A 27,922-nucleotide genomic window follows, 5' to 3' on the forward strand; every position below is an offset into this window, starting at 1 on the left:
GCAATATGGAGTTAATTGTGCAGGGCTTTCACTGTGAGGTTGAGTTACCAACTGATGGGCATACATTCTCTTTGTGTGTGTCTACTATCTACTGTGTTAATGTGAATATTCAACTTTTTAAATATTTATATTTTATTTGGCTGTTTAGGTACACAACCGAAGGCAAAGGCTACTATGCTTGTCCGTGTTGCGCTCGGATAGCATGCACAGCATCCTGTCAGTAGAATTCAGTTCTCATTCAGTCGATCACTCCCGACGCCACGTCGGAGACCGACTAATAGGAATCTCGCTAGTGAGAGCCAATCTACTTCGAGTGTAGCTAAACGAGCCAATGCATATTGGTATGCAATGATTGCACCAGCTGCTCTTGCCACTCAGCATGGGTATAAATAAGGCACAGGTGCTTGCATCAAATTAGCTTTTTGCTTCTGATCCGAGTGGTAGATGGTTTGTTGTGAAATCACTCTCTACCAAGCGTGTGTTAACATTATAACGAGTCAAGCTCTTCGGGTGGACCTCTCCTCGTCTGGTATTGGAGTGACGGCACTACAGCAGTGCCGATTTTCTCTCTTTCTTTTTCTATATTTTATTGAGCAAAAACAAAAGACTGTTCTCACAGCTGGTTCGGTGCACTGTTAAGAGTGCTGAAAAGCCTTTTTCAAGGCTTCTCTGGTAAGAGAATTTGAATTTTAACAAGGTGAGATATCACTAGCTTTTTCATTTATTTAATTAAAACGTGTTTAGGTGCTTTCTGTAACCGGCAGGTCTGCTGTGGCTCAAGTCACACACAATTTGAATGATAGTTATGGAAGAAATGTCACAACAGTGCATCACACAGGACTTGGAAGGATCTGCTGCTAATGTCTTGGTGCCATATTTGTTGTATATTAAATAAATGATAGCTACACAGTGCATCAAAACGATATCATACTTTTCTGCTGCTATCGAATCATTTAATTGACTTACTGTCAGGGCAATTGAAATCTGGACTACCACCCACTGCAAAACACAAAACACACCACACACACCATGATATTAAAAAGCAGTGCAAGCAATTTAAATCTATAAACTGTTCTGTTTCATTTAAATACTTTTAGGACGTCCATCCATGCTCTTGCTCCTATTGAGGCGCCTTTCCCTGGTCTTCCGAACATCCGCTGCAGAGACAAAAGCATTACAACAGCTAACTTGTGTACTGATTGTGCAATACAATTTCAACAGTAATAATTATTAGGTCCATAGAAAACTAAACACAAACAAATATGCAGCAAACCATTAATAAGTTGGAATTAATTGTGCAGGGCTTTCACTGTGAGGTTGAGTTACCAACTGATGGGCATAAATCCTCTTTGTGTGTGTCTACTATCTACTGTGTTTATGTGAATACTCGACTTGGCATTTTGATATATTTATGTGTTTATTTGGCTGTTTAGGTGCGCAACCGAAGGCAAAGGCTACTATGCTTGTCCGTGTTGCGCTCTGAGCGCATGCACAGCAGGAGCATGCACAGTGCAGGAGCTGTAGTTTACCTGCAGAAACGTAAGTGGTTATTGATTGCTGTTATGAATCGTGACACTCGCAAACAGCACTGAACACGCGCGCCCGGTACAACATGAATATTATTATTATCATAAACTTTGGTAGGCTGTACAACAAGGAGTATAATTGTGTAATTGTAAAAGTGTAATTGGCTGCTTTTTCTGCAGAGAGCGGATCTCTGTGTCAAATTTTTTATCCATCATTTGTTGGTAAAGGGTGAGAGACCTGGCAAGCCACATGATTTCTGTCAAAGAGACAGTTGTGGCTCCATAGGTTTCTGACCAACGATTTAACAGATGCTGATTTGCAGAATGGCCTGGAAGTCCATTTAAAGGGCTGAACACACGCCCTGACTACCTGATTTATCACCTGTTTGTGGTAATGATAGTGAAAGTTTGCTTGCTTTTTAATCAATTTTTCAAATCTTTTTTAAACACTTTCTTAATTTCATTAATTGAAACACTGACACTATTGTTACTACAAAAACAATCCAGCACAAAGTGTACATCTAATTTCCAGCTTAATATTCTACATCACACTTTTTATCCATTGATTGTGTGATGGAGAAGTTGCATCCTTACATCAGAACAGAATTGTGTATGCTGCTATCAAAGAAGCAAAGGCTATACTTTTCAATTTAGCAGGGAAATTATAATAAAATATACCAAAAATAGCAATAATTTAGTCATAATTTTAAGAAATAGAAGAATAAAGTATAACTACAAAGGGACAATTTTTCCAAATCTTTTGGGTAATCTACAAAATATTTTTCTTTTTAACTTAACAATTTCATTAAAGATATTCTGTGGGCCCCTGAAACTCATGTCTACCATTTCCCCCGGTCCGATGCCCCTAATCAGTTTGTTATTAAATGCAGTTATTCTCATTAATAACCAAATTGTGTGTAAACGTGACTGTATTTAGCACTTTAAAACCAGACTGACAACCATATTCTGTTGCTGAATGTGGCCAAGATTACATTAAGACTGATCCTGAATATTTCATGCAGACTTTGTGCACTCACATCTGCCTTCCCTCTCGGCCATTCTGATGTCCACTGATGTCGTCAGTGTCTTTATTCAGGGCTGTGGTTTACACCGACATCTGAGCTTCCTTGGGGACTGTTTTTTTTTTGTCCTGTGGGCAGTTCAATTCATTCACAGTCATTTCAGCTTTTAAAAATCAGTTGGTTCTAAAAAAAAAAAAAAGAAAGAACAAAACATATGTTACCGGTTGGTATTTGAATGTATAAGCAGAAAAGAGCAAGTGGTACTCACTGCTGAGTCAAATGATGTCCAGCTCCACCTCTCTGGACGTCTAAAGGGGTGTAGGGATAGAGTTGTGGGTAGGGTTAGCGTGTGGTTGGATATTCTAGCTCCACCCATTAGACCCAAATTTAATTTGCTCCTCCTCGCAGAACTTCTAGCAAGGAGGAGCTAGATATAAGCTCCACATATTTGCTCTGCAGTGAGCAGCCTCTCGAAAAGAGAGCACTTCCCCTTATGGACAGAAAAAACAGTGGAACATGTTATGCTATACTGTCAGAAAAACAAGATTGAAAGAAGGGTTCTAATATAACATCTAGATTTTTTTTTTTTGTTATTTACAAAATAACTATTATTATTATTACTCTAATGTAATACCTAATTTTATTTTTCAGTAACTTAAAATTGCTACTTTGTAGGAAAGGATAAAAAAGGGTCATCTTGAAATAGGTCAAAAAAGAAATAGGTCATTTTGATCCACACTCCATACCAGTCGGTGGCGATACACTGTTTCGTTGTTTGTCAACCGGCAATAAAATCTAAAGAAGAAGAAGAAGAAGAAGAAAGAAAGCGCTGAATATGACGTGTTAGTGCAACAGAAGGAGAAGGCTTGTGCAGTGCTTGAGAGACAAATGAGAGATGAATCCTATAGATGTGTATAATCTTTTATCCATCATAACTTCTGACATTTTGGTTGCTTGGCTGTTTCCTTATGTAGTGATGTAATCAGCCATCATAGGGTTAATGCCCAAATATGGTGTATTCCATTTATATAAAAAGAGATGCGATGGACATTTAGGCAAGCGCGTTATTCCGGGTCCGGGAAGTGACGTAATTTCTGGGGCGCCGTGTTTAGGTTTAGGAGTGTGGCTGAGGAGAACGTGGAAACTGCTAGTGTTAACTGCTGTTTGATCTTGCCCAGTGTTGGGGATCTTTGGGCCGAGCGGTAAAGGGTGAGAGTTTGGCTGTACTTCGTCACTGAATCGCAGTATTTGGGAATGTTACCGTAGAGAAGTAATTATTTAAATGCACTGTTGGCTGTACGTGCTCTGTTTGTTTATTCAGTATGCATTCCGGGCTGTACTTATCAACCTGTGTTTTGATGTCAGAAGGGCTGATTTGCTAGTAATCAGGTAGGTAAACTATTGATTTAATGTGTGAATATTCACAAAAGATCCGATGTTCATATAGTGTTCCATTCTTATTCTAGTCGAAGAGGCGCCGCTTGTAATATGTCCGTGTGATCGCAGTTAGCCAATTGGGACAGTGATCCGGCTTGAACATTCTGCCACCCCTGCACTGTTTCAACTGGACAACTTTGTTTGTGGGGTCTATATGATCCATATTTTATGTTGGTGTGAGTGAACTCGTAGGTCAATGTGAGTGGCGCATTGAGTGGTCGTTGTTGGAAGTGTGCTTGCTGTGCGTGTATGTGCACAAGTCGTGTGTGTGTGTGTGTATGTGTGTGTGTGTGTGCGGGTGATGGATTATGGTCTCATTCGTGTGGAAGCGTAATGTGATTTATTTTTTATTCTTTGTTTATTCTGTTTCCTTTGTGTTTCGTTTGAGATTATGATATAACTGGTTAACTTTATTGTTTCTTTCCTTTTTATTGTTTATTGATTTGACATTGTTACATGTGTCCATTTGATGTGTTAAAGTTTTGTGAAAATTTAGACATTTTGTCTATCGTTAGGTATGAAGGTAGGAAGGCGTGATAACTATCGTTAGGTAGGAAGGTAGGAAGGCATGATAACCACTCTAAACTAATGGGTACCCTTGTTCACTTAGTGATTTGAAACTATTTTCTTTTGTCACCTGAATGAACATGCATGGTGAAGTGAATACATTAGTGTAGGTTTGAAGTGCGTAGTGAAGTTTGGGTGTTTTATTATTTCTCCCTGCCATCTTGCATATATTTTTGATTGTGGATTGAATTATAGTTGTTTTTTTCTATTTGATTTATTTGTCCTTTTTTTGTTTTCTTTTGTTGTTATTGTGGAAGTCAGACCTATTCCCATGTTGCACTGAGTGTGTGTGTGGAACGTCTCGGTTACGTATGGTAACCCTCGTTCCCTGAAGGAGGGAACGGAGACGTCCGTCGGACGTAACCGACGAATTGGGATCACTTCAGGGAGCCCCTATCAGCTTCGAGATACATAGAACGGGCCAATGGCCATTGGCGTGCGAGATTTGCATCTCGCGCTCCGCCCCGCATCGCGGGTATAAACAGGAAGCGAGAGCAGCGCACTATTGTTTTTCACTGAGGAGCCGAATTTAGTGGCTCAGGACTGCAGTGATGGTACAGCAACTGTGGCGACGGGACGTACGTTTCCGTTCCCTCCTTCAGAGAGTGAGGGTTACCATACGTAACCGAGACGTTCCCTTTCAGTTGGTCACATTCGACGTACGTCGGACGTAACTGACGGATTGTGACCCTTTGGAAAACGCCATAGTTACTACCACTTCCAGCGCCCAGCGAGAGCCCCTCAGACCCCGTCTGTATCGGGCGGGAAAACTCACGCAGGGAGAGTCACACTGCTGTTCCGCAAGACCCATTCAGTAGACATTTATTGATAACGCTGGGAAAGCATGCCCGGAGGGCCGCTGCGGAAGCCACATCATGCCCGGAGGCAGTTACCATGTGGGGAATAAACGTATGGACTGGCCTTGGGCAGTGCAACATACGGAAGTCCCAGGGGTGGCCCTGGCCAATTTTACGGTGGGGGAACAACACCGTACTGGGACGGCAGAGGAGACTCTGCAGAGGGAAAGACACGAGCTCGCCGTAGGGAGCTGTACCGTAGAAGAATACACATATGGGACCGCTGTGGGGGTCACAACATACAGAACCCAGCCTAACACAGGTTCCACCAATGCATACGAGTGTTAGACCTGGCGTCGGATGATCCGCCACATCCGACTGCCGTGGGTTGCGGAGGACTCGACAGGGTTCGCCTATCTCTAGGGGAACTCAACTGGAGCAGAATAAGCGTACGTATCCGTTCCATGGGGAAGGGAATGGTGCAGCAAGCCGACACTAGAACGGGCACTCTGGTGTTACTGACTATGGGAAGCGAGCACACGAGAAGCTACTGGCTCTACACGTAGGCTCTACACGTAGGCATAGAATCTAGCGAACGTGTTAGGTGTCGCCCAGTCCGCAGCTCTACAAATATCTGTCAGCAAGGCGCCACGAGCCAACGCCCAGGAAGAAGCTACACCCCTAGTGGAGTGGGCTCTTAACCCGAGCGGGCAGGGCACAACTTGGGTTTCATATGCCAAGACGATGGCATCCACTATCCAGTGGGCCATCCTCTGCTTGGAGACAGCCTATCCCTTCTGCTGTCCTCCGTAACAGATGAAGAGCTGCTCTGAGGTCCTGAAGCTTTGCGTTCTGTCTACATAGGTCCGCAGGGCACGGACCGGACAGAGAAAAGCTAGGGCTGGGTCTGCCTCCTCCGAAGGCAGCGCTTGTAGGCTCACCACCTGGTCCCGGAAGGGAGTGGTGGGAACCTTGGGCACATATCCAGGCCGGGGTCTCAGGATTACATGAGAGTTACCAGGCCCGAATTCCAGGCACGATTCGTTGACCGAAAATGCCTGCAGGTCCCCTACCCTCTTGATAGAGGCCAATGCAGTCAGGAGTACTGTCTTTAGTGACAGGACTTTTAACTCAGCTGACAGCAAAGGCTCAAAGGGCACCCTCTGCAGTGCGGTAAGCACCAGAGTTAAGTCCCGAGAGGGTATAGAGGGAGGGCGAGGCAGATTTAGTCTCCTCGCCCCCTCAGGAACCTGACGATCAGGTCGTGCTTACCTAAGGACTTTCCATCTACTAGATCATGATTAGCGGCAATAGAAGCAACATACACCTTGAGGGTGGAGGGAGACAGCTTTCACTCCAACCCACTCTGTAGAAAGGAAAGCACCACGCTGATTGTACACCTTCGGGGGTCTTCTCGGCGAGAAGAGCACCAGTCGACGAACAGGTTCCACTTCAACTCATAGAGCCGTCTCATAGAGGGGGCTCTAGCGGAAGAGATGGTGTCTACCACGTTCTGTGGCAGGCCACCTAGAACCTCCGCGTCCTGTCCAGGGACCAGACATAGAGTCTCCAGAGGTCCGGACACGGGTGCCAGAGGGTGCCCCGTCTCTGAGTCAGGAGGTCCTTCCTCAGAGGAATGGCCCATGGAGGTACTGTCGTAAGGAGCATCAGTTCTGGGAACCAAGTCCGGTTGGGCCAATACAGAGCCACCACCATGACCTGCTCCTCATCCTCCCTGACCTTGCACAGGAACTGTGCAAGAAGGCTCACTGGGGGAAACGCATATTTGCGCAGGTCCTGGATTGCCAGAGCACCCGAGCCGAGGGTCCCCTCGGTCAGGGAATAAAACAACTGGCAGTGGGTCGTGTCCGGGGCGGCAAACAGGTCTACCTGAGCGGGCCCGAAGCGACTACATTTCAGCTGGACCACCTGGGGGTGGAGTGTCAACTCTCCGGGAAGCACCTGCTGACGTGAGAGCTCGTCGGCTGCACGATTGAGCAGGCCCGGAATGTGAGTGGCACGAAGCGACCTCAGATGCTTCTGACTCCACAAGAGGAGACCACCCTGTTTGTTGATGTACGCAGCGGCCGTAGTGCTGTACGGACCAGAATGTGCTTGCCTGTGAGCGGCCCCTTGAGTCGGCTGAGTGCAAGACGAACTGCTAACAACTCCAGGCAATTGATATGCCATTGCAGTTGGGGCCCCGTCCACAGACCCGAAACTGCAAGCCTGTTGTACGTGGCACCCCAGCCGGTGGATGAGGCATCCGTGGAGACAACAGCATGCCTGGACACTTGTTGTAGAGGCACTCCTGCCCGTAGAAATGAAGGGTCCGACCACGGGCTGAAGGTTTGGCGGCATCTCGGCGTCACTTGGACATGGAGGGATCCGCTGTGCCACGCCGATCTCGGGACTCGATCGTGTAGCCAGCGTTGAAGCAGTCTCATATGAAGCAGTCCGAGTGCCGCTACCGTGGCTGCAGATGCCATATGCCCCAGGAGCCTCTGAAAATGTTTCAGTGGTACCGCTGTCCTGCCTTTGAATGAATTCTAGCAGTTAAACACCAACTGGACACGCTCCTCGGTGAGGCGCGCTGTCTGGGCGACCGAGTCCAGCTCCATCACGAGAAAAAAGATCCTCTGCGTGGGGCAGAGTTTACTCTTCTCCCAGTTGACCCGAAGTCCCAACTGGCTGAGGTGTCTGAGCACCATGTCCCTGTGTTCGCACAACTGCCCTCGTGACCGGGCAAGGATCAGCCAGTCGTTGAGGTAGTTCAGGATGCGAACACCACTCTCTCTAATGGCCGCCTCCGCCACCTTCCTGAAGACGCGGGGCGACAGGGCTAGCCCGAAGGATAAGACTTTGTACTGATATGCTCGTCCGTTGAATGCAAAGCGATGAAACGGTCTGTGTCGAGGGAGAATCGAGACATGAAAGTACGCGTCCTTCAGGTCGATCACTGCAAACCAATCTTTGGGACGGATGCACTAGAAGATGCGTTTCTGCGTGAGCATCTTGAACGGCAGCTTGTGAAGGGACCGGTTCAAGAACTGCAGATCCAAGATCGGCCGTAACCCGCCACCTTTCTTGGGTACAATGAAGTACGGGCTGTAGAAGCCGGTCTTCATATCGGCTAGAGGGACCGGCTCTATCGCGTCCTTCGCCAGTAGGACCGCGATCTCCGCCTGGAGCACAGGAGACCTGAACTTGGGGGGATGCCGGGTGAACTGAATCACATAGCCAAGTCTGATGGTACGGATGAGCCAGTGAGACGGTCTGGGAAGTGCTAGCCAGGCTCCCAGGGACCGTGCAAGCGGGACCAAAGGCACCACAGACGTACCCGCAGCGGGGCAGCGAGGCGGCATGCAGGGACCCGACTCGGATGGCCTGGTGGGAGCCCGAAGTGGGGTCTAAGTGTGTTGTGCAACACTTACCTGCTTCCACTGAGGGTGTGTGCGAGTGTGGGAAGGCCTCTGGGGTGCGTCCCCACAGCCGGCACCCCCTGCTGGCAAACAGAGAGGCGTCTGAGAGTGACAAGGCACGGAAGCGTTGAACACTGACAGGTGCGCTCTCTTGGCACCCAGAGATATTGGAAACTGCTCTTTTATTGAGAATTTGGGTACCACTGGCACTGGGGACAGTGGTGGAACAGAACAAACAGAAACAAAGATTCTCCCCCGGCCCTCTTCCGGGGGAAGGAGTGGTGCTGCAACCATCTCCTGCAGAGCAGTTTCCTCCATCTCTGGGTGGCCCGTCTCAGGGTCGCTTACGACGGCGCTTGCCACCTGGCTTGGCAGCGGCCTGAGCGGGCTGGACGGCCTTCCCGCGGCCGGCTCCACGTCCACAGCGAGGTGTAGGCTGCTGCTGGGCTAAGGAGGGAGCGGAGGCAACGGCGGGTGGCCATCCTCGGCGATGGGCAAGCAGAGGTGCTGCGGCCGACGGTGGAGTGGGAGCAGCAGCTGGCCGCCGAGGCAGGATGTGCTTGATGGCCTCCATCTGCTTCTGGGTGGCCGAAAACTGTTGGGCGAAGCTCTCGACCGCGTTGCCGAACAACCCGGCCGACGAGATGGTGGAGTCCAGGAACCGGTACTGTCGGTCTCCCTCATGTCGGCCAGGTTGAGCCAGAGATGTCGCTCTGGACCACTAAGGGGGACATCGCCTGACTGAGGGAACGGGAGGTGACTTTCATATCCATGAGCGCACCTGGTGCACCTGGAGCAAACTCATGGCATGCAAAGCAGATGCCTGTCCGCAGGACCTGTAAGCCTTCGCAACTAGGTTGGAAGAGAACTTACAGGCCCGGGACAGGAGGCGCGGGTCACCGCGCCAGTTGGAGGTGGTCGCCGGACACAGTTGCATTGCGACAGCCTGCTCAACTGGTGGGATTCCCACGTAACCCTTGGCCTGTCTGCCGTCGAGGGTAGTGAGGAGGGAGGAGCCGCTAGGTCTGTTTCTGACACTGAAAGGTGCCGTCCACGACCTAGTCAGCTCCTCATGTACCTACGGGAAGAATGGTACCGGAGCGGGACGCTGAGAACCAGTGCGACCCGCCCCGAGAAACCAATCATCCAACCTGGAAGGTTCGGGACGTGGTGGAGGGTTCCACTCAAGCCCGACCTTCCCGGTGGCCCGGGAAAGCATAGCCGTCAACTCGGGGTCCGACTCGACCGTTGCCACTCTCCCAGAGGGAGGCAGTACCGCCGAATCTTCATCCTACGAGGACTGGAACTCCCCCTCCGATGCAGCGATCGACATCTGCTCATCCGCGGGTGCCCCGAAAGTCACTGCTGGACGCCCGTGGGCAGGACCAGCAGCTTCTTCCAGAAGCACCACCGGCTGAGGACCTTGTGAGGGATCAGGGGCCCGCGGAGGCTCGCTCGGCGGGTTTGCTCTGAATGTAATCCTCAGATCACCCCGGGCATCCGTTGAAGTAGGTCTATCCTGCTGGGCAGGGATAGCACTAGATCGAAGTATGCGGAGGGGGACTCCACCTTCCCGAAGGGGTCTCGATCTAAGCTCCGAGATAGTCATGTTCCCGCAGTGGGAACACGAACTATCCACAAACTCTGCCTCAGCATGCTGAACGCCCAAACACGTGAAACAGCGATTGTGACCGTCAACGGGTGAGAGGGAACGACCGCATCCAGAAACGCACGGGTGGAATGACATCTTGAAAAAGACGCAGTCACACCCTTGTTGCTCTTTTGTGAGGAAACGCTCTTAAAGATGTGCTGAAGCACCCAGGGAACACCGCGACAGAATACAGGAGATAGTGCAGCCTGTATCTGTACTCACTGTACGCCCTCACCGAACCAACAGAAATTTTGGGTTGTTGTGAGAACAGCAGTTTTTGTGCAGCTGTGAGCTCGCGGTCACACTGATCTGTTCTTTAACGCCAACACCAGCGATACTCTTTGTCCTCTGGTCTGTAGTAGACTTTCTCTCTCTTGCTGATAAAGCAGTTGAAACTCTGTGATAACGCCTGTTCGGCTCCAAAGTGAATGACAATAGTGCGCTGCTCTCGCTTCCTGTTTATACCTGCGATGCGGGGCAAATCTTGCACGCCAATGGCCATTGGCCCGTTCTCTGTATCTCGAAGCTGATAGGGGCTCCCTGAAGTGATCCCAGTGTTTTTATAAATAAAGTAATTGCTATTTTTCTACATTTTCGCATCTCTACTTTATCTTTGTGTGTCCCATTGGACAATTAGTTCCCTAGGTGAAATTCCCAGGGTGTCGTAGATGGAGTTACAAAGATTTTAGGAATTTCTGATTTACTATCTTTTATAAATGAGTCCAAGATAATAACCAACCCTACTGGTGCCACACATGCCATAGAGTGCACTGCTGAGTTATTTATCGCAGTGGTACAAGGCATGGAGGTGTTGCAGCAGGCTGTGCAGGTAACCCTTATCTGCGTGTGATACTGAATGACTCCGGACGAATTGGATGGTGTTTTATTTGCAAGACGCTGTGTTCGACCACCCTCCCGTCTCTTGTTCGAACTGTGCATTTTCTGTCAACTTGTATGCAAATTTTAACCCAAAAGCGTGACGGTCTCCATCTGGTGAAGGACGACTTCCAAACTGATCAACACGCGTCGGGTGTACAGCCTACCGGGATACATCTAAATTGGTACTTTGACAGTGTTCCTTGACGGGGGGTAACCTTACAGTGACAAAGATTTACGTGTGTCACCCTTAGGCCGCGTGTCCACCAAAGCGTTTTTAGCCGGCTGAAAGGCTCTCTGCTGAAAATGTCTCGCTGTGAACGCTTGAGAGCATTTTGGCAGCACAGCATTTTTTTCAGTAGAGACTCTTTGCTTGTAATGATATGGAATATCCGCGGAAGTGTTACTAGCATCTCATTTCACAGATAGTTTGTTTCTGTATTGATTCTATATAAAAAATGCTGATACAATGTAAAGTATTTGCTCTGGCTTGTTTTAAATTATTTTGTTCCGTTATTATGCTGCTTGTTGTCATCTGTTGACGTTTTACAGTTCAAGCAGAATGTGGCTGTTGGTCGGTGTGGTATATGTCCCGCCCCTCCTCCACTGTGATTGGACAGCTGGGTGAAAAGTGACAGTGATGAGCGCTGCATTTTTCTCAAAGTTGAACATTCTTCAATGTTCAGTAAAAAACGCTGAGCGCTCAGCGCTTGAGCGTGAAATACTCGCTCAGCGCCTCATTACTCTCTTGCCGTTCTAAAAACGTGGCGCTCCCATTGAAAACAATTGAATATGCCAGCCAGCCAGGAAAATGCTTTGGTGGACACACGGTCTTATACCTGTATGTTATTAGGAATGTTTGGTTTGGCTTGGGTTTTGCATTTTCTTTTCTTTTTGTGTTGAATTGATTTCTTGTTTGTGGATTATTTGTTTGATTGGGGAATGACCCGTGATCGTCCGCTATTGTGCTGATTTTCAGCTAAATTTTTCTACATTTTTCAACTAAATATCCAAATAAATCTAATTATTAAACTAAATTAACCATATAAACTAAATTACTGATCTAATTACTGATCTAAAGCCCACATTGTCACTGTATGATAATTGAAATGAACTGATGACATCATAGTTTTCTCCGGAATGGCTGTACGGCTGAATAAAATTCTGTGAAGCTGCTTTGAAACAATCTGCACTGTTAAAAGCGCTATATAAAAAAAGTTGACTTGACTTGACTTGAATAGTGACCCTGTGTGGTGAAATTATGTAGTGATACTATGATACTGACTCATCATTTGTTATCTGTTTAATCAATTAATTTGAATCACATGAGATCACAAAGGGAATTGAAGAAATAGAAATAGAAAAATAGAAATGTCAATTGATTTATTTTTGTAAACTACCAACACAAATGAGAATTGGGAATACGAGAAGTCAAGTCACCTTCATTTATATAGAGCTTTATACAATATAGATTGTTTTCGCTTACTTTTTCATTACAAAATGACCGCAATATTACTTATCTGGCATGTATGATACAGAATTTTTAGTCGTTTCCAATAATTTTGATAATGTTTTTATTTGTACAAAGGAAAAGAGGGAGAAGCACAGAAATAATTGTTTTGTAATACTTTAGTGTCACTGTCTAATTGGGTAGTGTTGTATAAATGTTTGCTTTACGCTCTGAGCGGTTTCATTCTGCCCTAGGTGAATTTTAGGCTGTTGGCTAGAAACTGCAGCATACCGTAGTAAAGAAAACAAGTGACATGTAAAACTGGTTTATGGTTTGGGCATATGATATGCAAAGCAACTGTAGACATGTCAGACATTTGTTCTAACACATCCCTTTATACTCCATTAGTTAGGACGACGGAAAATAGAAACACTTCATAAACAAAATATCTCATTAAGTTTTTACTTTGGATTTACAAGTGAATGGCATCTACACTTATAAAATCATGAGGTTCACAGAGTCAGCCTGCACTCAAAAAAATAGTTTGTTCATTGAACGTAATTGAATTAAAGGGGTCATATGATGGTTCTTGAAAGAACATTATTTTGTGTATTTGGTTTAATGCAATGTGTTTACGCGGTTTTAGGTAAAAAAAAAGTAATTATTTTACACATACTGTACATTATTGTTGCTCCTCTATGCCCCACCTTTCTGAAACGCGAATTTTTACAAAGCTCATCGTTCTAAAAAGCGTGGTGTGCTCTGATTGGCCAGTGATCCAGTGAATTGTGATTGGCCCGAATACCTTAAGCCTCTGACAGAAATGCCACCATGTTTGGAACATCAGCTCCCAAAGCAAAGCAATACTGACTGATGATAATGTCAGTCCTACCTTATCAATTAGAGCCCGAATCTGATCCGGATGATGCAGATGGCCAAACTGATCGATCAACGTTGCCAGCGCAACTGGACCAGAACATATCAGATTGTTAAGTTTGCATTTATTATCGTAGAAACGACAAAGACGTAGAAACGGCCTGTACTCTCACAGGTGCACAGCACACAGTCGGATATTTGGGTTGTACTCAGTAGCGTACCGTGGGGTTTCAGTCAGGGCCTTCACTAACGATCAACACACCCCACGCTGCTGCCATAACAACACCACACACACCGATACATACAAAATACAAGCATGTGATGCACTGTAAGCACTACTGTTACAAACCCCGCTTTCAAAGTGCTCGTTAGGAAGGTCGAAAGCAAAATAAAAGGACACACGAGACAAAAAGGCAATTTAACTATTTATTGATACCACTGCACTCACGTGTCACCGTTTAGGCAACTGGTGAATCAACTCACTGACAAACACTCTTAAACAAACAAACAAAAACGCAGACCAACAAGAACATCAAAAGAAACACAGAAAAAACAGCTTGTCAGCTAACGTTACCGGCTTCATTCACATTCTTTCTGGAAATATAAATGTAACGTACTGATATAGACAGTAATTGAATTTAAACACGTTCAGACACACATTAATTTAATTATGAAAAAATAAATATTTTTGATTTTGACAGGGCCAGCAGAGAAGTCCCTGATGGCCCTGACAGCCCACCACTGGTTGTACTGTTCTGGAACAGTGTTGTAACTAAAGCTTAGCCACTGTTTTCTTATTGCCCCCTCCTTTGGAAGGTAAAAAAAACGTAGTAGTTTTGAATTTTGCAACAAAAACACAGCGTCTCCACGACATGGTGGCACCGGCGGCAACAATACTACAGCGAGAATACAAGTTATGCCTTCTTTCTTTGCGTTAACATTAGGGCGGTGATGTGGGGGCGCGTTTGAACGAAGCGTTTTATAAAGGTGTGGCTTAGCCTTAACTTTTACAAAGAATATGTCTTTGGGTTTGAGACTTTGAGCTTTGTAACTGCAGATCTTATACATGCACAAAAAGCTACATAACACACTACGGAATAGAACAAGAAATCGCATCATATGACCCCTTTAAGAAAAACATTTCCACACAATTAAATTAGGTACATACAACAAGACTACAACGAGTCCATTGAAACAAATAATAGTTTGTTGAACAAACTTAATAAATTTAGGATTTGAGTGCACTTAATTAAATTAAGGAAAACATTTCCATGAAATTGAATTATATTTTTCCAACAAAAAATTATTTGTTTGGACTGATTTATTGTAGTTGTTTTGTATGAACTTAAATTCATCAAGTTTTTGTGGTTACCATTGTGGTGAAGTGTGAAGCTTGTGCTTAGGTTAGGGATGCTCCTGTTGACCATTAACCATTAACTGAAAGTAAGAATTGAGCAATTAATACTTTCAGGTTTAAAGTATTTTTTTAGTTTGCTGCATGTTTAAAGGGGTACTTCACCGCTGGAAAGATGAAAGTGTATTTAAATTGGGTCATTTATGTAGTAGAAATGTGAAATTATTTTAGAAGTTGGTGCCTTCTAGACTGAAGTAACCCTTTAAAGAAAAATATGCTGTATGTATTTGTTAACTCACTGGGCACGTCAACACATGCAACTACATGTGCCTACAGACATATTTCGCTGAGCAAGCAAAATTAAGCAAGCAAAAAGAAGTACTGTGTGGGAACATTTCGACAAAAAGGGTGACAAAGTTACTTGCAAAATATGCTACACTTGCGAAGCAAACATCCACAAGCATCGAGGGATGAAGGGCAAAACCCTCCGTGTTATCAGGGAGAAGATACGATGCACGGCGATCTGAGGATATAACACAGTAAATATTTTCAGTGGTAGTAAAAGACATTTTTATGTCGTCTGTGGTGAAGGTTTTCAAGAGCTACTGAATTGGGCTATATTGAGCCCAATTACGAAATCCCATTACTATGTACTATTACCCGTAGAATTGAAGCCTGTTTTGAGGAGAGAAAAAAAACCCTGCTTAAATCACAACTCAAAAGCACAAAGTTTGTGGCCCTTACAACTGACTGCTGGACGGCACTCACAACGGAGAGCTATATAACAATAACATGCCACTGCATCAATGAGGACTAGCAAGTTCATTCAGCTGTCTTACTAACACAGTGTGCCAAGCAGACACACAGCTGAGAACCTCACAGCTAAACTAGTTGATACGGTGGAGACATGGGGACTTGATGGGATAGTGTCTTGCATGTGTTCATGACAATGCACGCAACATCGCAAACTCTCCAGAACGGGTGAACTGGGACTCGGTTCCCTGTTTTGCTCATACACTACAGCTCGCTGTAAATTATGGATTTAATGTGTTTGTGCATCAGGTTATAAATGTAGCTGGGCGGCTTGTCAGACATTTCCACAGCACCCCTGCATGCAAGGCACTGGAAGCTAAACAACAACGAATGAAACTTACGAAACACCAGCTCATTAAATCTTGTAAAACCAGATGGAACTCGGTGTGTGACATGTTCGGAAGACTTCTCAAACAAAGGTGGGCTGTTACAGCGGTTCTGTCTGACTGAACGGTTACAAGGCTGCAAGATGCCAGAACCCTCAAGATGCAAGACGAATACTGGCAGATAATGGCGGAGATTGCGCCAGTGTTGGAAAATTTAAAATGTGCAACCACCATAAAGTCAACAGAAAAGAACATGTCCATTTCCAACATTTACCCCATCACTTTTAGCCTCCTGAACACACACCTGATGAGAGCCGAGGATGACGGCCACAGAGTGACAGAGTTCAAAGCAATGGTTTGGCAGTCCTTAAAGCTGCACTATGTAACTTTTCCGTCCACTAGAGGTCGCCTGTTCAAAACAAAGGCATAGTTTGATGACGCCACGTTTGAGCGCAGAATCTTGGGACATGTGGTCTTCACCTCACAGCCGGTGGGAAAGAGTCAGGATAGGACTCGGGCAGAAATCATGTTAATGGATGCGATAATTAACATTACTGTAGTCTGAAGCAGAGCCGGATAACCAGCAGGTGGCGGTAATGCACCTTGAAGTTGTATGCCAACCGCCATAAAAATCAACAAGAAAAAGAAGGAGCAGAGTTGGACCGAGTTGTGTGGGAGAGATGAGCAAGGCTGCTGGAGCGATTGTTAATAAGAAGAGCGGAACACACGCCTCACGAGCAGCAGGACTGATATTATGACACAGTCGCCGGCGCCACTTCCGCTTTTCCGGTCATGAGTATGAGGTAAAGCAGATATGATGTCATCGACAGGCCACACCCTTACACGTCCCGGTTCCTCCAATAAAAATAGCCATTTCTCACGATTTACAAATAGTTGGAAACATTTGGGATATTGTAAGTACTCAACAGAACAAAATATATAACACTGGCCTATAGTGGTTTTTGGATATTTTACAGAAAATGTTTTACATAGTGCACCTTTAAGTGGCAGCATGGAGGTAGTTAGTATTATTATTTTCCATTAATTAGGAGGATATTGTTCGTCACAGGTTGACACGCATGATCATCTCCCTTTTTATGCACAAACGGAGAAAGAAGCCACAAAAGCAAAACTTATTGAAATGTGTGCTGCTTTGGAAATGGTCACACGGGAGTGTGACATCTGAGAGGGTTTTCTGCCACGGGTCTAAAACCCGATTTATACTTCTGCGTCGAGTGTACGCAGTAGCTACGTCGTAGGCTATGTTGCACGCGTACCCTACAACTTACACTGTCGCGCACCTCTCCAAAAATGTAACAACACATCAATTCTACACGGACCGCAAGCGCTGTGATTGGTCTGCCAGAACCTCTCCCTCAGGGTTTAATTTTGTCATCTTAATTTGTTAATTATTTAAGTGAAAAATATTTAGTGTAGGCCTATTTATTTTATGCTTTTTATTTATATTATTTTATTCTGTTTTTCTCTGTTGTCAGAAACGCTGCAGGTGCGTGAACATGTGATCATGTGTGAATTCAGGTTCTGTTGTTGATCTGTTCTGTATGCTGCTGTTTGCACGGTAATATAAACCTGTGGATTTTTATTTTGTGTAAATTTGTAAAGTTTGTATTTTTAACGGGTCACAGACACTTGCCAATTGTATTTATTTATTTAATGCCAATTCAATATTATAATCTTATCAGTTAACAGTTAATATTCGGATAACGAGCGGCATTTGTTGGTTGGGAAAAATAACCATGATGAGCATCCCAAGCTTAAGTGTGTAGCTGTTGTGCACATGAGAGTTCCATGATTGTCTGATGGGGAGCGGGACCATAGACCGTACACAGATGGCTTAATCTGCATATGAAGTAGAGCAGCACTGTAATCATCTAATCTTACTTCAAGTTACAATAAATAGCTAGTCTGGAACATGTTCATACATAACTTTTTATAGCCATAGCATGTGAATATAATGAACAAGCATTTACCCATCACTGCATTGATGCCAGCAAAGAAATGGCTCAATGAGTAAAGCAACATGCATGATAGTTTAATGTCACCACCCACTTCTTTGAGTGTGATTCAGTCTGTATCTAGGCCAGATGTTGACTTGTAACCAGTTAAGACCACACAGAGACATCGACGTGGCCTGTTAAGACCATAGCTCAGACTCCAACAATCAGCGAGACTTCTATAGCTGCTGAGACTACAACCACTGCCTATGATTGCAGCCTGTTTCCGTCACTGCCCATTCTCCTTGTATAACTGTTTCATTTGGCATTTGCTGTGTAATTTATTGATGATACTTTGAAGTATGAAGTATATTTGAAGATGAAGTGAAACTACTGAGAAAATTGAATAAATTAATTCACTGACAATGTATCATCCTCTGTTGAGCTGCTCTGTTGGTTAAATTGTAACTGAAATGACAAATTCCTAAGCTTTGATACACTAATTTTACTTTAAAAAACATTACTTTTTAAAGCTGCTATAAAGAAATCTGTATTGTCTAAAGCATCATATAAGTACACTTTACTATATCTGTGGTATATGTAATTTCAACCTACACAATACAATAATGCAAACTGAATAATAATTAAAATTTTTATTTCATATAACTAGCTTTTGTGTTGCAGTCTGCACATTGTTGATTAATATAGTAAAACAAGGTATCACTATCACTATTGAATTCTTAATGTTAACTAAAGAGATTCACGCACCAAACATATGAGACGAGAGAGCACCGTCTAAATGACTTTGTTGAACAACATCAATCTGCACATTGTTACAACATAAAGATTGTCATTGTTTTTACAATGTACAATGTTTTGCATATATAATGTGATAATTGCAACACATTTTATTAATATCCCTTGCATTTTTTGATATTAAGTATACTTGTTACCAAATGTTTGTAGTTTATAAATAAGTGAAAGCCACTACAATTAAAGATAGTAATTGCATTTATGATTCTTACACTCAGCTATATATTTCCATAATAAAACAATCAATAAAAAAACATTATAAAGAAAGGTGGTACCTGTGTGTTGAAGTGCTGTTTAATCTCTTTATGAACAAGGAAGAAGTGTCTTTGTGCGTGTACAGGTGGGTGGAGTGAAGGTACGCCCTCAGTGAAGGTTAAGCCCTCAGTGAGAACGTGTACCAAGATACCACTTATATTATATATAGACCTCCCGAAACTACTAGTGTTGCGGAGCGGGAGTGTTACGGATATGTGGTGTTGCCATATACAATAAATAAATAAATTTGGTAAATAAATATAAACAACATTTATTTATACATCACACAACTATTTTCAACACAAAAGAGGTTGGCTTCGCTTGAGTTGTTTTTCCGGATTTTTAAGAAAAAAAAACCCTAATTTTTTTTTGCCTGTTTAGGTTCGTCACTTTCTACATTCCTCTTCAACATTTTTGCCTCTAAAGTTATTACACGCAAATCCGTGTTTTTTGTGTGTTTTTTTTTAAATATATTTCAGGGCTCAATGCTAAGGTTTTTTTTCAGGGGTTAAAATGTTTACTTGCCCTGCCAGAATTTTCACTGGCCCCACCACAGAAAAACTGATAAATAAAATAAAATAGGCCTAGAATTGTTTTTGAGCCATGTAAGCTTAATAAATAAGGTTATGACTCTAAAAACTATTATCCTAACTCATATAATTTTTTTATATTGTTAAAGACAGTCAGTAATAAAATAAGAACAAATAATCAAATTACGAGCAAAAGCACAAATACAGCAGAACAAACATATACGCCTTAATATGCATTAAACCAAATACACAAAATAATGTTCTTTCTAGAACCATCATATGACCCCTTTAATTCAATGATGTTCAATGAACAAAAAGTCAGTCCAGACTGACTCTGTGAACCTCATGATTTTATAAGTGTAGATGCCATTCACTTGTAAATCCAAAGCATGGATTATTTTTTTTAATGAAGTGTTTCTAGTTTCAGTCGTCCTACCTAACGTAGTATAAAGGGATGTGTTAGAACAAATGTCTGACATGTCTACAGTTGCTTTGCATATCATATGCCCAAACCATAAACCAGTTTTTCATGTCACTTGTTTTCTTTACTACGGTATGCTGCAGTTTCTAGCCAACAGCCTAAAATTCACCTAGGGCAGAATGAAACCGCTCAGAGCGTAAAGCAAACATTTATACAACACTACCCAATTAGACAGTGACACTAAAGTATTACAAAACAACTATTTCTGTGATTTTCCCTCTTTTCCTCTCTACAAATAAAAACATTATCAAAATTATTGGAAATGACTAAAAATGCTGTATTATGCATGCCAGATAACATCTAATGGATAACTATAGATAACTAATTTGTATCTTTGTTCTGTTGTATTTATTTGTGTGAATACATGTGTACACTGCATAACTGAGAGAGCTCAACGCTCTGCAAATGAATTAAACACATGCAAATAGAAAAAAATACCAGCAAATTAAGAAAACATCTTCATGAGTTTGACAACACATGTGCTGCAAATACTGACAACACTACCAAATTCAGAAACAAGCTGCAAATATTAACAACATAACCAAATACAGAAACGTGGTGTAAATACAACGCACATGATTAGAATATGGATTAGGATTAAAACCCCTCACCTTTCAGGTTATCGACAACACTACTGACGAGTAGACATTGAACCATAAGCAGTCACTTGTTGGGATTCCCTTGAAATATTTCCATTGTGGTCTGTGCTATTTGTTAGGGGTGTGCATTGGCACTGCCCTCACAATTCGATTCGATTACGATTCACCAGGTAACAATTCGATTCAATTCGATTCTACGATGCATTGCGATGCATCAAAATTCTACTGCACACAACAAGGCAAATTTTTAATCAGTCATGAGGCAATACAAGCAGTCAGATATTGAACAACAGATTTTATTGGCGCTATGTGTGTATTATCACTCTCCTGTATCTTTGACATAAATGTAATTTAAATAAAATAAAATTGAATGGTACAGGGTATTGTCACATGGAATAAATGTTGATACCGTTGAAATTCTGCAGCAGAGCGATGACATCTCAGATCATTACTTAGTATCATGTATACTTCATTTAGCTAAGGTTGCAAAGCCGCCCCCTCGCTTTAAAAATGGCAGGACAATCACTGTCGCTACTAAAGATTGCTTTTTAAATAATCTTCCTCATCAGTATCATCTGCTCAGCATCCCAGATAGTATAGAAGAACTCGATGTTGCAACAGAAACTATTGACTCTCTCTTTTCCAGTACTTTAGACACAGTTGCTCCTCTGCGCTTAAAGAAGATTAAAGAAAATAGTCCAACGCCGTGGTACAACGAGCACACCCGGGCCCTTAAAACAGCAGCCAGAAAAATGGAGCGCAGCTGGAAGAAAACAAAATTAGAGGTATTTCGTAATTCGTGGAAAGAGCACATGATCACATACAGAAAGGCCGTAAAAACTGCTAGATCTGCTTATTTCTCAACTCTCTTGGAAGAAAACAAACACAACCCAAGGTATTTATTCGATACAGTGGCTAAATTAACCAAAAATAAAGCTTCAACTTCTGATGATTGTAAACAGCACAGCAGTAATGACTTCATGAACTTCTTCACATGTAAGATTGATAATATTAGGAAACATTTTTTAACCATGCAGCCGTCTACTACAGCATCACATCAGACAGAGCATTGTAGTGTCACCGAGGAAAAATTACACTCATTCACTGCTATAGGAGAAGAAGAATTGGCTAAACTCGTTAAATCATCTAAATCAACAACATGTATGCTCGACCCTATACCAACTAGGCTATTAAAAGAGATGCTACCAGAGGTCATAGATCCTCTTCTTAATATTATTAATTCATCTTTGTCATTAGGATATGTACCGAAAACTTTTAAGTTGGCTATTATTAAACCACTAATTAAAAAACCGCAACTTGATCCTACAGACTTAGTCAATTATAGACCAATCTCAAATCTACCCTTTCTGTCAAAAATACTTGAAAAGGCAGTGTCTTCACAATTATGTTCCTTTTTAGAAAGAAATGGTATCTGTGAGGATTTCCAGTCAGGATTAAGACCGTATCATAGTACTGAGACTGCTCTCATCAGAGTTACAAATGATGTACTCTTATCATCCGATCGTGGCTGTATCTCTCTATTAGTGTTACTCGATCTTAGCGCTGCATTTGATACTATCGACCACAACATTCTTTTGAATAGACTCGAAAATTATGTAGGTATTAGTGGAATTGCATTATCATGGTTTAAATCATACCTATGCGACCGTTATCAGTTTGTAGTAGTAAATGAAGATATGTCTCACCGATCGCAAGTTCAGTATGGAGTACCACAAGGCTCAGTGCTAGGACCGCTACTCTTCACCCTGTACATGCTACCACTGGGAGATATCATTAGGAAGCATGGCGTTAGTTTTCATTGTTATGCTGACGATACTCAGCTCTATATTTCTTCACGCCCTGAAGAAACTTACCAATTCACAAGATTAACGGAATGCATAGCTGATATAAAACATTGGATGACCGGTAATTTCTTGCAACTCAATTCAGAAAAAAATGAATTTTTAATTATTGGACAAAAAAGCTCCACAAGTAGTAACCAGGAATACTGTCTAACATTTGATGGCTGTTCTGTCAAGTCCTCGTCGTCAGTGAGGAACCTGGGTGTGCTCTTTGATACCAATCTTTCGTTTGAAAGCCACGTTTCTAGCATCTGTAAAACTGCTTTCTACCATCTTAAAAATATATCTAAATTACGGCACATGCTCTCAATGCAAAATGCTGAACAGTTAGTTCATGCGTTCATGACCTCAAGGCTAGATTATTGTAATGCTCTACTGGGTGGTTGCCCTGCTCGCTTAATAAATAAACTCCAGCTGGTCCAAAACGCAGCAGCTCGAGTTCTTACTAGAACCAGGAAGTATGACCATATTAGCCCAGTTCTGTCAACACTGCACTGGCTGCCTATTAAACATCGCATACATTTTAAAATCTTACTTATTACTTACAAAGCACTAAATGGTTTAGCTCCCCAATACTTGAGCGAGCTCTTAACATATTATACTCCATCACGTCTACTGCGGTCTCAAAACTCTGGCCAGTTGATCATACCGAGAATATCCAAATCAACTGCAGGCGGTCGATCCTTTTCCTATTTAGCACCTAAACTCTGGAACAGTCTTCCTAACATTGTTCGGGAAGCAGACACACTCTGTCAGTTTAAATCTAGGCTAAAAACACATCTCTTTACTGTGGCATACACATAAAATCACTTTTTCAATGAAGTGATTGTTAGGCTGCATTAACCAGGTCAGCCGGAACCGGGAACACTTCCCATAACACCTGATGTACCCGTGACATCATCAGAAGAATGGCATCTACGCTAATGATAGTCTCTCTGTTTTATCCCGAGGTTTACTGCAGTCAGCCGGATCCAGGCCGTATCCAGTTCAGATGGTGGACCTGCGCCCAGAGAAGACCAACACAGGCCCCCGAAGTGTCTGAGAGACCGTGATTAGACGCCCCCTGCAACTGCCTCAACGACACGGCATCTCAATAAACCCGTCTCCGGCGTGTTGACTCAGATTGTTCGAATATTACAATTAAATAATACTTAAATCGATATGTCATCCTCAATAAACCCGTCTCCAGCGTGTTGTCTCCGATCATTCGAATATTGCACTTTAATAATTATTTATTCAACATCATCCTCAATAAACCCGTCTCCAGCATGTTGCCCCCGGTCCCTCGAATATTCTGATCTATTATGACCTCCGAGCTGTAAAGCTGCCAGAATAATAATAATAATACGCTGTTTGTTAATTGGCCAGAGGAGAACTGGCACCCCGACTGAGCCTGGTTTCTCCCAAGGTTTATTTTTCTCCATTAGGTCACCTAATGGGGTTTTGGTTTCCTTGCCACTGTTGCCTCTGGCTTGGCGTGCTCAGTTGGGGACATTATTATTTAGATTTATTTCGATGTTTAGTTGAAAAATTTAAACTAAATTAACCATTTAAACTAAATTACTGATCGAATTATTGATCTAACGCCCACACTGTCACTGTATGATACTTGAAATGTTTCCAGAATGGCTATACAGCTGATTAAAATTATGCTGCATTATTTTCCTGTTTAACACTGTAAAGCTGCTTTGAAACAATCTACATTGTTAAAAGCGCTATATAAATAAAGTTGACTTGACTTGACTTGACTATTGGATATGGCATTTTCAAACCTGAAAAAGAAAACATAAATCGTCTCGGTTACGTATGTAACCCTCGTTCCCTGAGGAGGGAACGGAGACGTACGTTAGTGACTAACGAATGGGGGTTTCGCTTAGAAGCCAATCATCTTCGAGTATTCGACAGCGCCCAATGGCAGTGCCAATGCCATGGGCATGCGGAATTTGCATGCGTAACTCCGCCCCACCTCGTAGGTATATAAGGAAGTACGCTGGCAACATCGCATTATGTTACTGCTGCAGGAGCCAAGACTGAACTCCCGCGTTCCAGGCAGCACAGCTGACGTGGCAAAGGAAACGTACGTCTCCGTTCCCTCCTCAGGGAACGAGGGTTACATACGTAACCGAGACGTTCCCTTTCGTTCAGTCACTACGACGTACGTTAGTGACTAACGAATGGGGGTTCCAATACAACAACGCCACTCAGCTGTCATCCAGTGCCCTGCGTAAGTGTGAGTACCCTGTCGTAAGACTAGTACGGACGAAGGACTCCCACTTATCACAGGATTACCAAGGTACACTGGGAAGCATATCCCAGTGAGGGAATGCCAAGATGCCTACCCGTAGGGAGGACTTAAGAACACACATATGACCCGCTGAGGGCTGCATATGGAAGATCTCTAGGGTACCAGCCGAAGGTGGATTTTTAACCCTAGGGGTGGCAGGGACTTTCCAAGGGAAAGACACCTGCTCGCTGAGGAGGCTTACGGTGGAAATACTCGTGTGGGGGTCGCCGGAGGGGAACCATGCACACGGAGCACCTGGCCGGACATGAGGGTCTGGGCTCGAAAGGGCAGACTGAACTGATGTCGGCGTGAGCAGTGCTGGAGGAGCTCAGGGCTCTTGGGGAGCTCACCTGAGGGAAAATATCGCACGTATCCAGTCCTTGGAGTGGAATGGCGAGCAAGCGAAGACACCTGAGCCTGGCCCATTACCGGCCACCCGTAGGGGCGAGTACATAGTCGGACACTGGCTCCACTCGGAGATTGTAGAATCTGGCGAATGTGTTGGGTGTCGCCCAGCCTGCAGCTCTGCAGATGTCTGTTAGCGAGGCGCCATGCGCTAGAGCCCAAGAGGAGGCCACACTCCGGGTGGAGTGTGCCCTCACACCAAGGGGACATGGTCGACCTTGCTGCTGGTAAGCCAAAACAATGGTGTCCACTATCCAGTGAGACAACCTCTGCTTTGAGAGAGCACTTCCCTTCCGCTCTCCACCATAACAGACAAAGAGCTTGTCTGAGGTCCTGAAACACTGCGTCATGTCTACGTAAGCGCGGAGAGCGCGTACTGGACAGAGCAATGCCAAGGCTGGGTCTGCCTCCTCCAAAGGCAGCGCTTGCAGGTTCACCACCTGGTCTCGGAACGGAGTGGTGGGAACCTTGGGCACATATCCGGGCCGGGGTCTCAGGATCACGTGAGAGTTAGCCGGCCCGAACTCAAGGCACGCTTCGTCAACCAAAAATGCTTGCAGGTCCCCGACCCTCTTAAGCGAGGCCGATGCGGTCAAAGGGAGGCCTCTGCAGAGCACTTAAGACTACTGAGAGGTCCCAAGAGGGAACGAGAGGAGAGCGAGGAGGATTCAGTCTCCTCGCCCCCCTCAGGAACCTGATGATCAGGTCGTGCTGACTTACCTTTTTGTCTCCCAGGAGATCGTGGTAGGCAGATATTGCGGCCACATACACTTTAAGGGTGGAGGGAGACAGCCTTCGCTCCACCCCCTCCAGGAGAAACGATAGCGCGGACCCGATCGGGCATTTCCAGGGGTCTTCTTGGCGGGAAGAACACCATGTGACGAAGAGGTTCCACTTCAACGCATAGAGACGTCGCGTAGACTCAGCTCTAGCGGAAGTGATGGTAGCGACCACCGCAGGTGGAAGGCTACTCAAACCTGCCGCGTCCCGTCCAGAAGCCACACGTGGAGCTTCCAGAGCGCTGGACGCGGGTGCCAAAAGGTGCCCCGTCTCTGAGTGAGGAGGTCCGGTCTCAGAGGAATAGGCCAGGGAGGGACTGTCGCAAGGAGTAAAAGTTCTGAGAACCAGGTCTGGCCGTGCCAATACGGGGCGACCAACATGACCTGCTCCTTGTCCTCCCTGATCTTGCACAGTACCCGTGCAAGAAGGCTCACTGGGGGAGACGCATACTTGCGTAGCCCTGACGGCCAGCTGTGCGCCAGTGCATCCGTGCCAAGGGTGCCCTTGGTCAGGGAATAATACAGGGAGCAATGGGAAGAGTCCTGGGAGGCAAACAGATCTACCTGTGCGTCGCCGAACCGTTCCCATATCAGCTGGACCGTCTGGGGGTGGAGTCTCCACTCTCCGGGGAGAGGCTGAATCCGTGAGAGCTCGTCGGCTGCACAGTTCAGGTCTCCGGGGATGTGGACAGCACGAAGGGACCTCAGGTGCTTCTGACTCCACAAAACGAGATGGCGGGCGAGTTGAGACATACGGCGGGAGCGTAGACCGCCCTGGTGGTTGATGTACGCTACTACGGCCGTGTTGTCTGTCCTGACTAGTACATGTTGACCCCTCAGCAACGCTCGGAAGCGGTGCAGGGCGAACCGTACTGCCAGTAACTCGAGGCAATTGACATGCAGAAGGCGCTGGGGTCCTATCCAGGAGCCCGCGGCTGCTTGTCCATTGCACATGGCACCCCAGCCCGTGGATGATGCATCTGTTGTTACAACAACATGCCTGGAAACTCGTTCTAAGGACACTCCGGTCCGTAGAAAGCTGAGGTTCGACCACGGGGTGAGTGTCTGTAAGCAGGCCCGAGTCACTTGTACCCGGAGCGTGCCAGACCGCCATGCCCATCTCGGGACTCGATCGCGTAGCCAGTGCTGAAGCGGTCTCATATGAAGCAATCCGAGTGGCGTCACCACGGCTGCAGATGCCATATGCCCCAGGAGCCTCTGAATAGTTTCAGTGGAACCGCACTCTTGCCCTCGATTTGACGAAGGGAAGTCAGCAGAGACTGCGCGCGCTCGCTCGAAAGCTGCGCGCACATGGCGACCGAGTCGATATCCATACCGAGAAAAGAGATCCTCTGCGCGGGGCAGGGTTTGCTCTTCTCCCAGTTGACCCGAAGGCCCAGACGGGCTAGGTGATGGAGCACCAAATCTCTGTTTCCGCAAACCTGCTCTCGAGAGTGACCCAGTATGAGCCAGTCGTCGAGGTAGTTCAGGATGCGAACCCCGTGCTGCCGAAGGGGCGCAAGGGCTGCCTCGGCAATCTTCGTAAAGACGCGAGGGGACAGAGATAGCCCGAATGGTAGAACTGCGTACTGATATGCCCGCCCCTCGAAAGCAAACCGTAGGAACGGTCTGTGTCGAGGTAGAATGGAGACATGGAAGTAGGCGTCCTTCAGGTCGATCGCTGCAACCAATCGTCTGGACGAACGCCTTCGAAAAGGCGTTTCGCTGTCAACATCTTGAACGGAAACCTGTGTAGGCAACGGTTCAAAATGCGCAGGTCCAGGATTTGGTCTTAACCCACCGGTCTTTTTGGGTACAATGAAGTACGGGCTGTAAACCCGG

The 27,922-nt window shown here is 44.9% G+C and overlaps 1 protein-coding gene across 3 annotated transcripts in view; it reads right to left on the reverse strand.

The window, feature by feature from the left end:
• Positions 1-19,207, reverse strand: part of LOC307124533 (interferon-induced very large GTPase 1-like) — a 58,435-nt gene extending 39,228 nt beyond the window's left edge. For 2 of the 3 annotated variants that reach the window (XM_079813830.1, XM_079813829.1), the window contains exons 1-5: positions 19,161-19,196; positions 2,817-3,038; positions 2,564-2,731; positions 1,092-1,157; positions 967-999 (exon numbers count right to left, since the gene is read on the reverse strand). In XM_079813830.1, the coding sequence (XP_079669956.1) occupies positions 967-999; positions 1,092-1,157; positions 2,564-2,585 (121 nt within the window). In that variant the 5' untranslated portion in view covers positions 2,586-2,731; positions 2,817-3,038; positions 19,161-19,196. Of the gene's footprint in view, positions 1-966; positions 1,000-1,091; positions 1,158-2,563; positions 2,732-2,816; positions 3,039-19,160 lie in introns of all 3 variants that reach the window. The other variant, XM_079813831.1, reaches the window with a different exon arrangement.
• Positions 19,208-27,922: the final 8,715 nt, after the last annotated feature.

This window comes from Gobio gobio (assembly GCF_949357685.1).
Source record: "Gobio gobio genome assembly, chromosome: 1".
NCBI lineage: Eukaryota > Metazoa > Chordata > Actinopteri > Cypriniformes > Gobionidae > Gobio > Gobio gobio.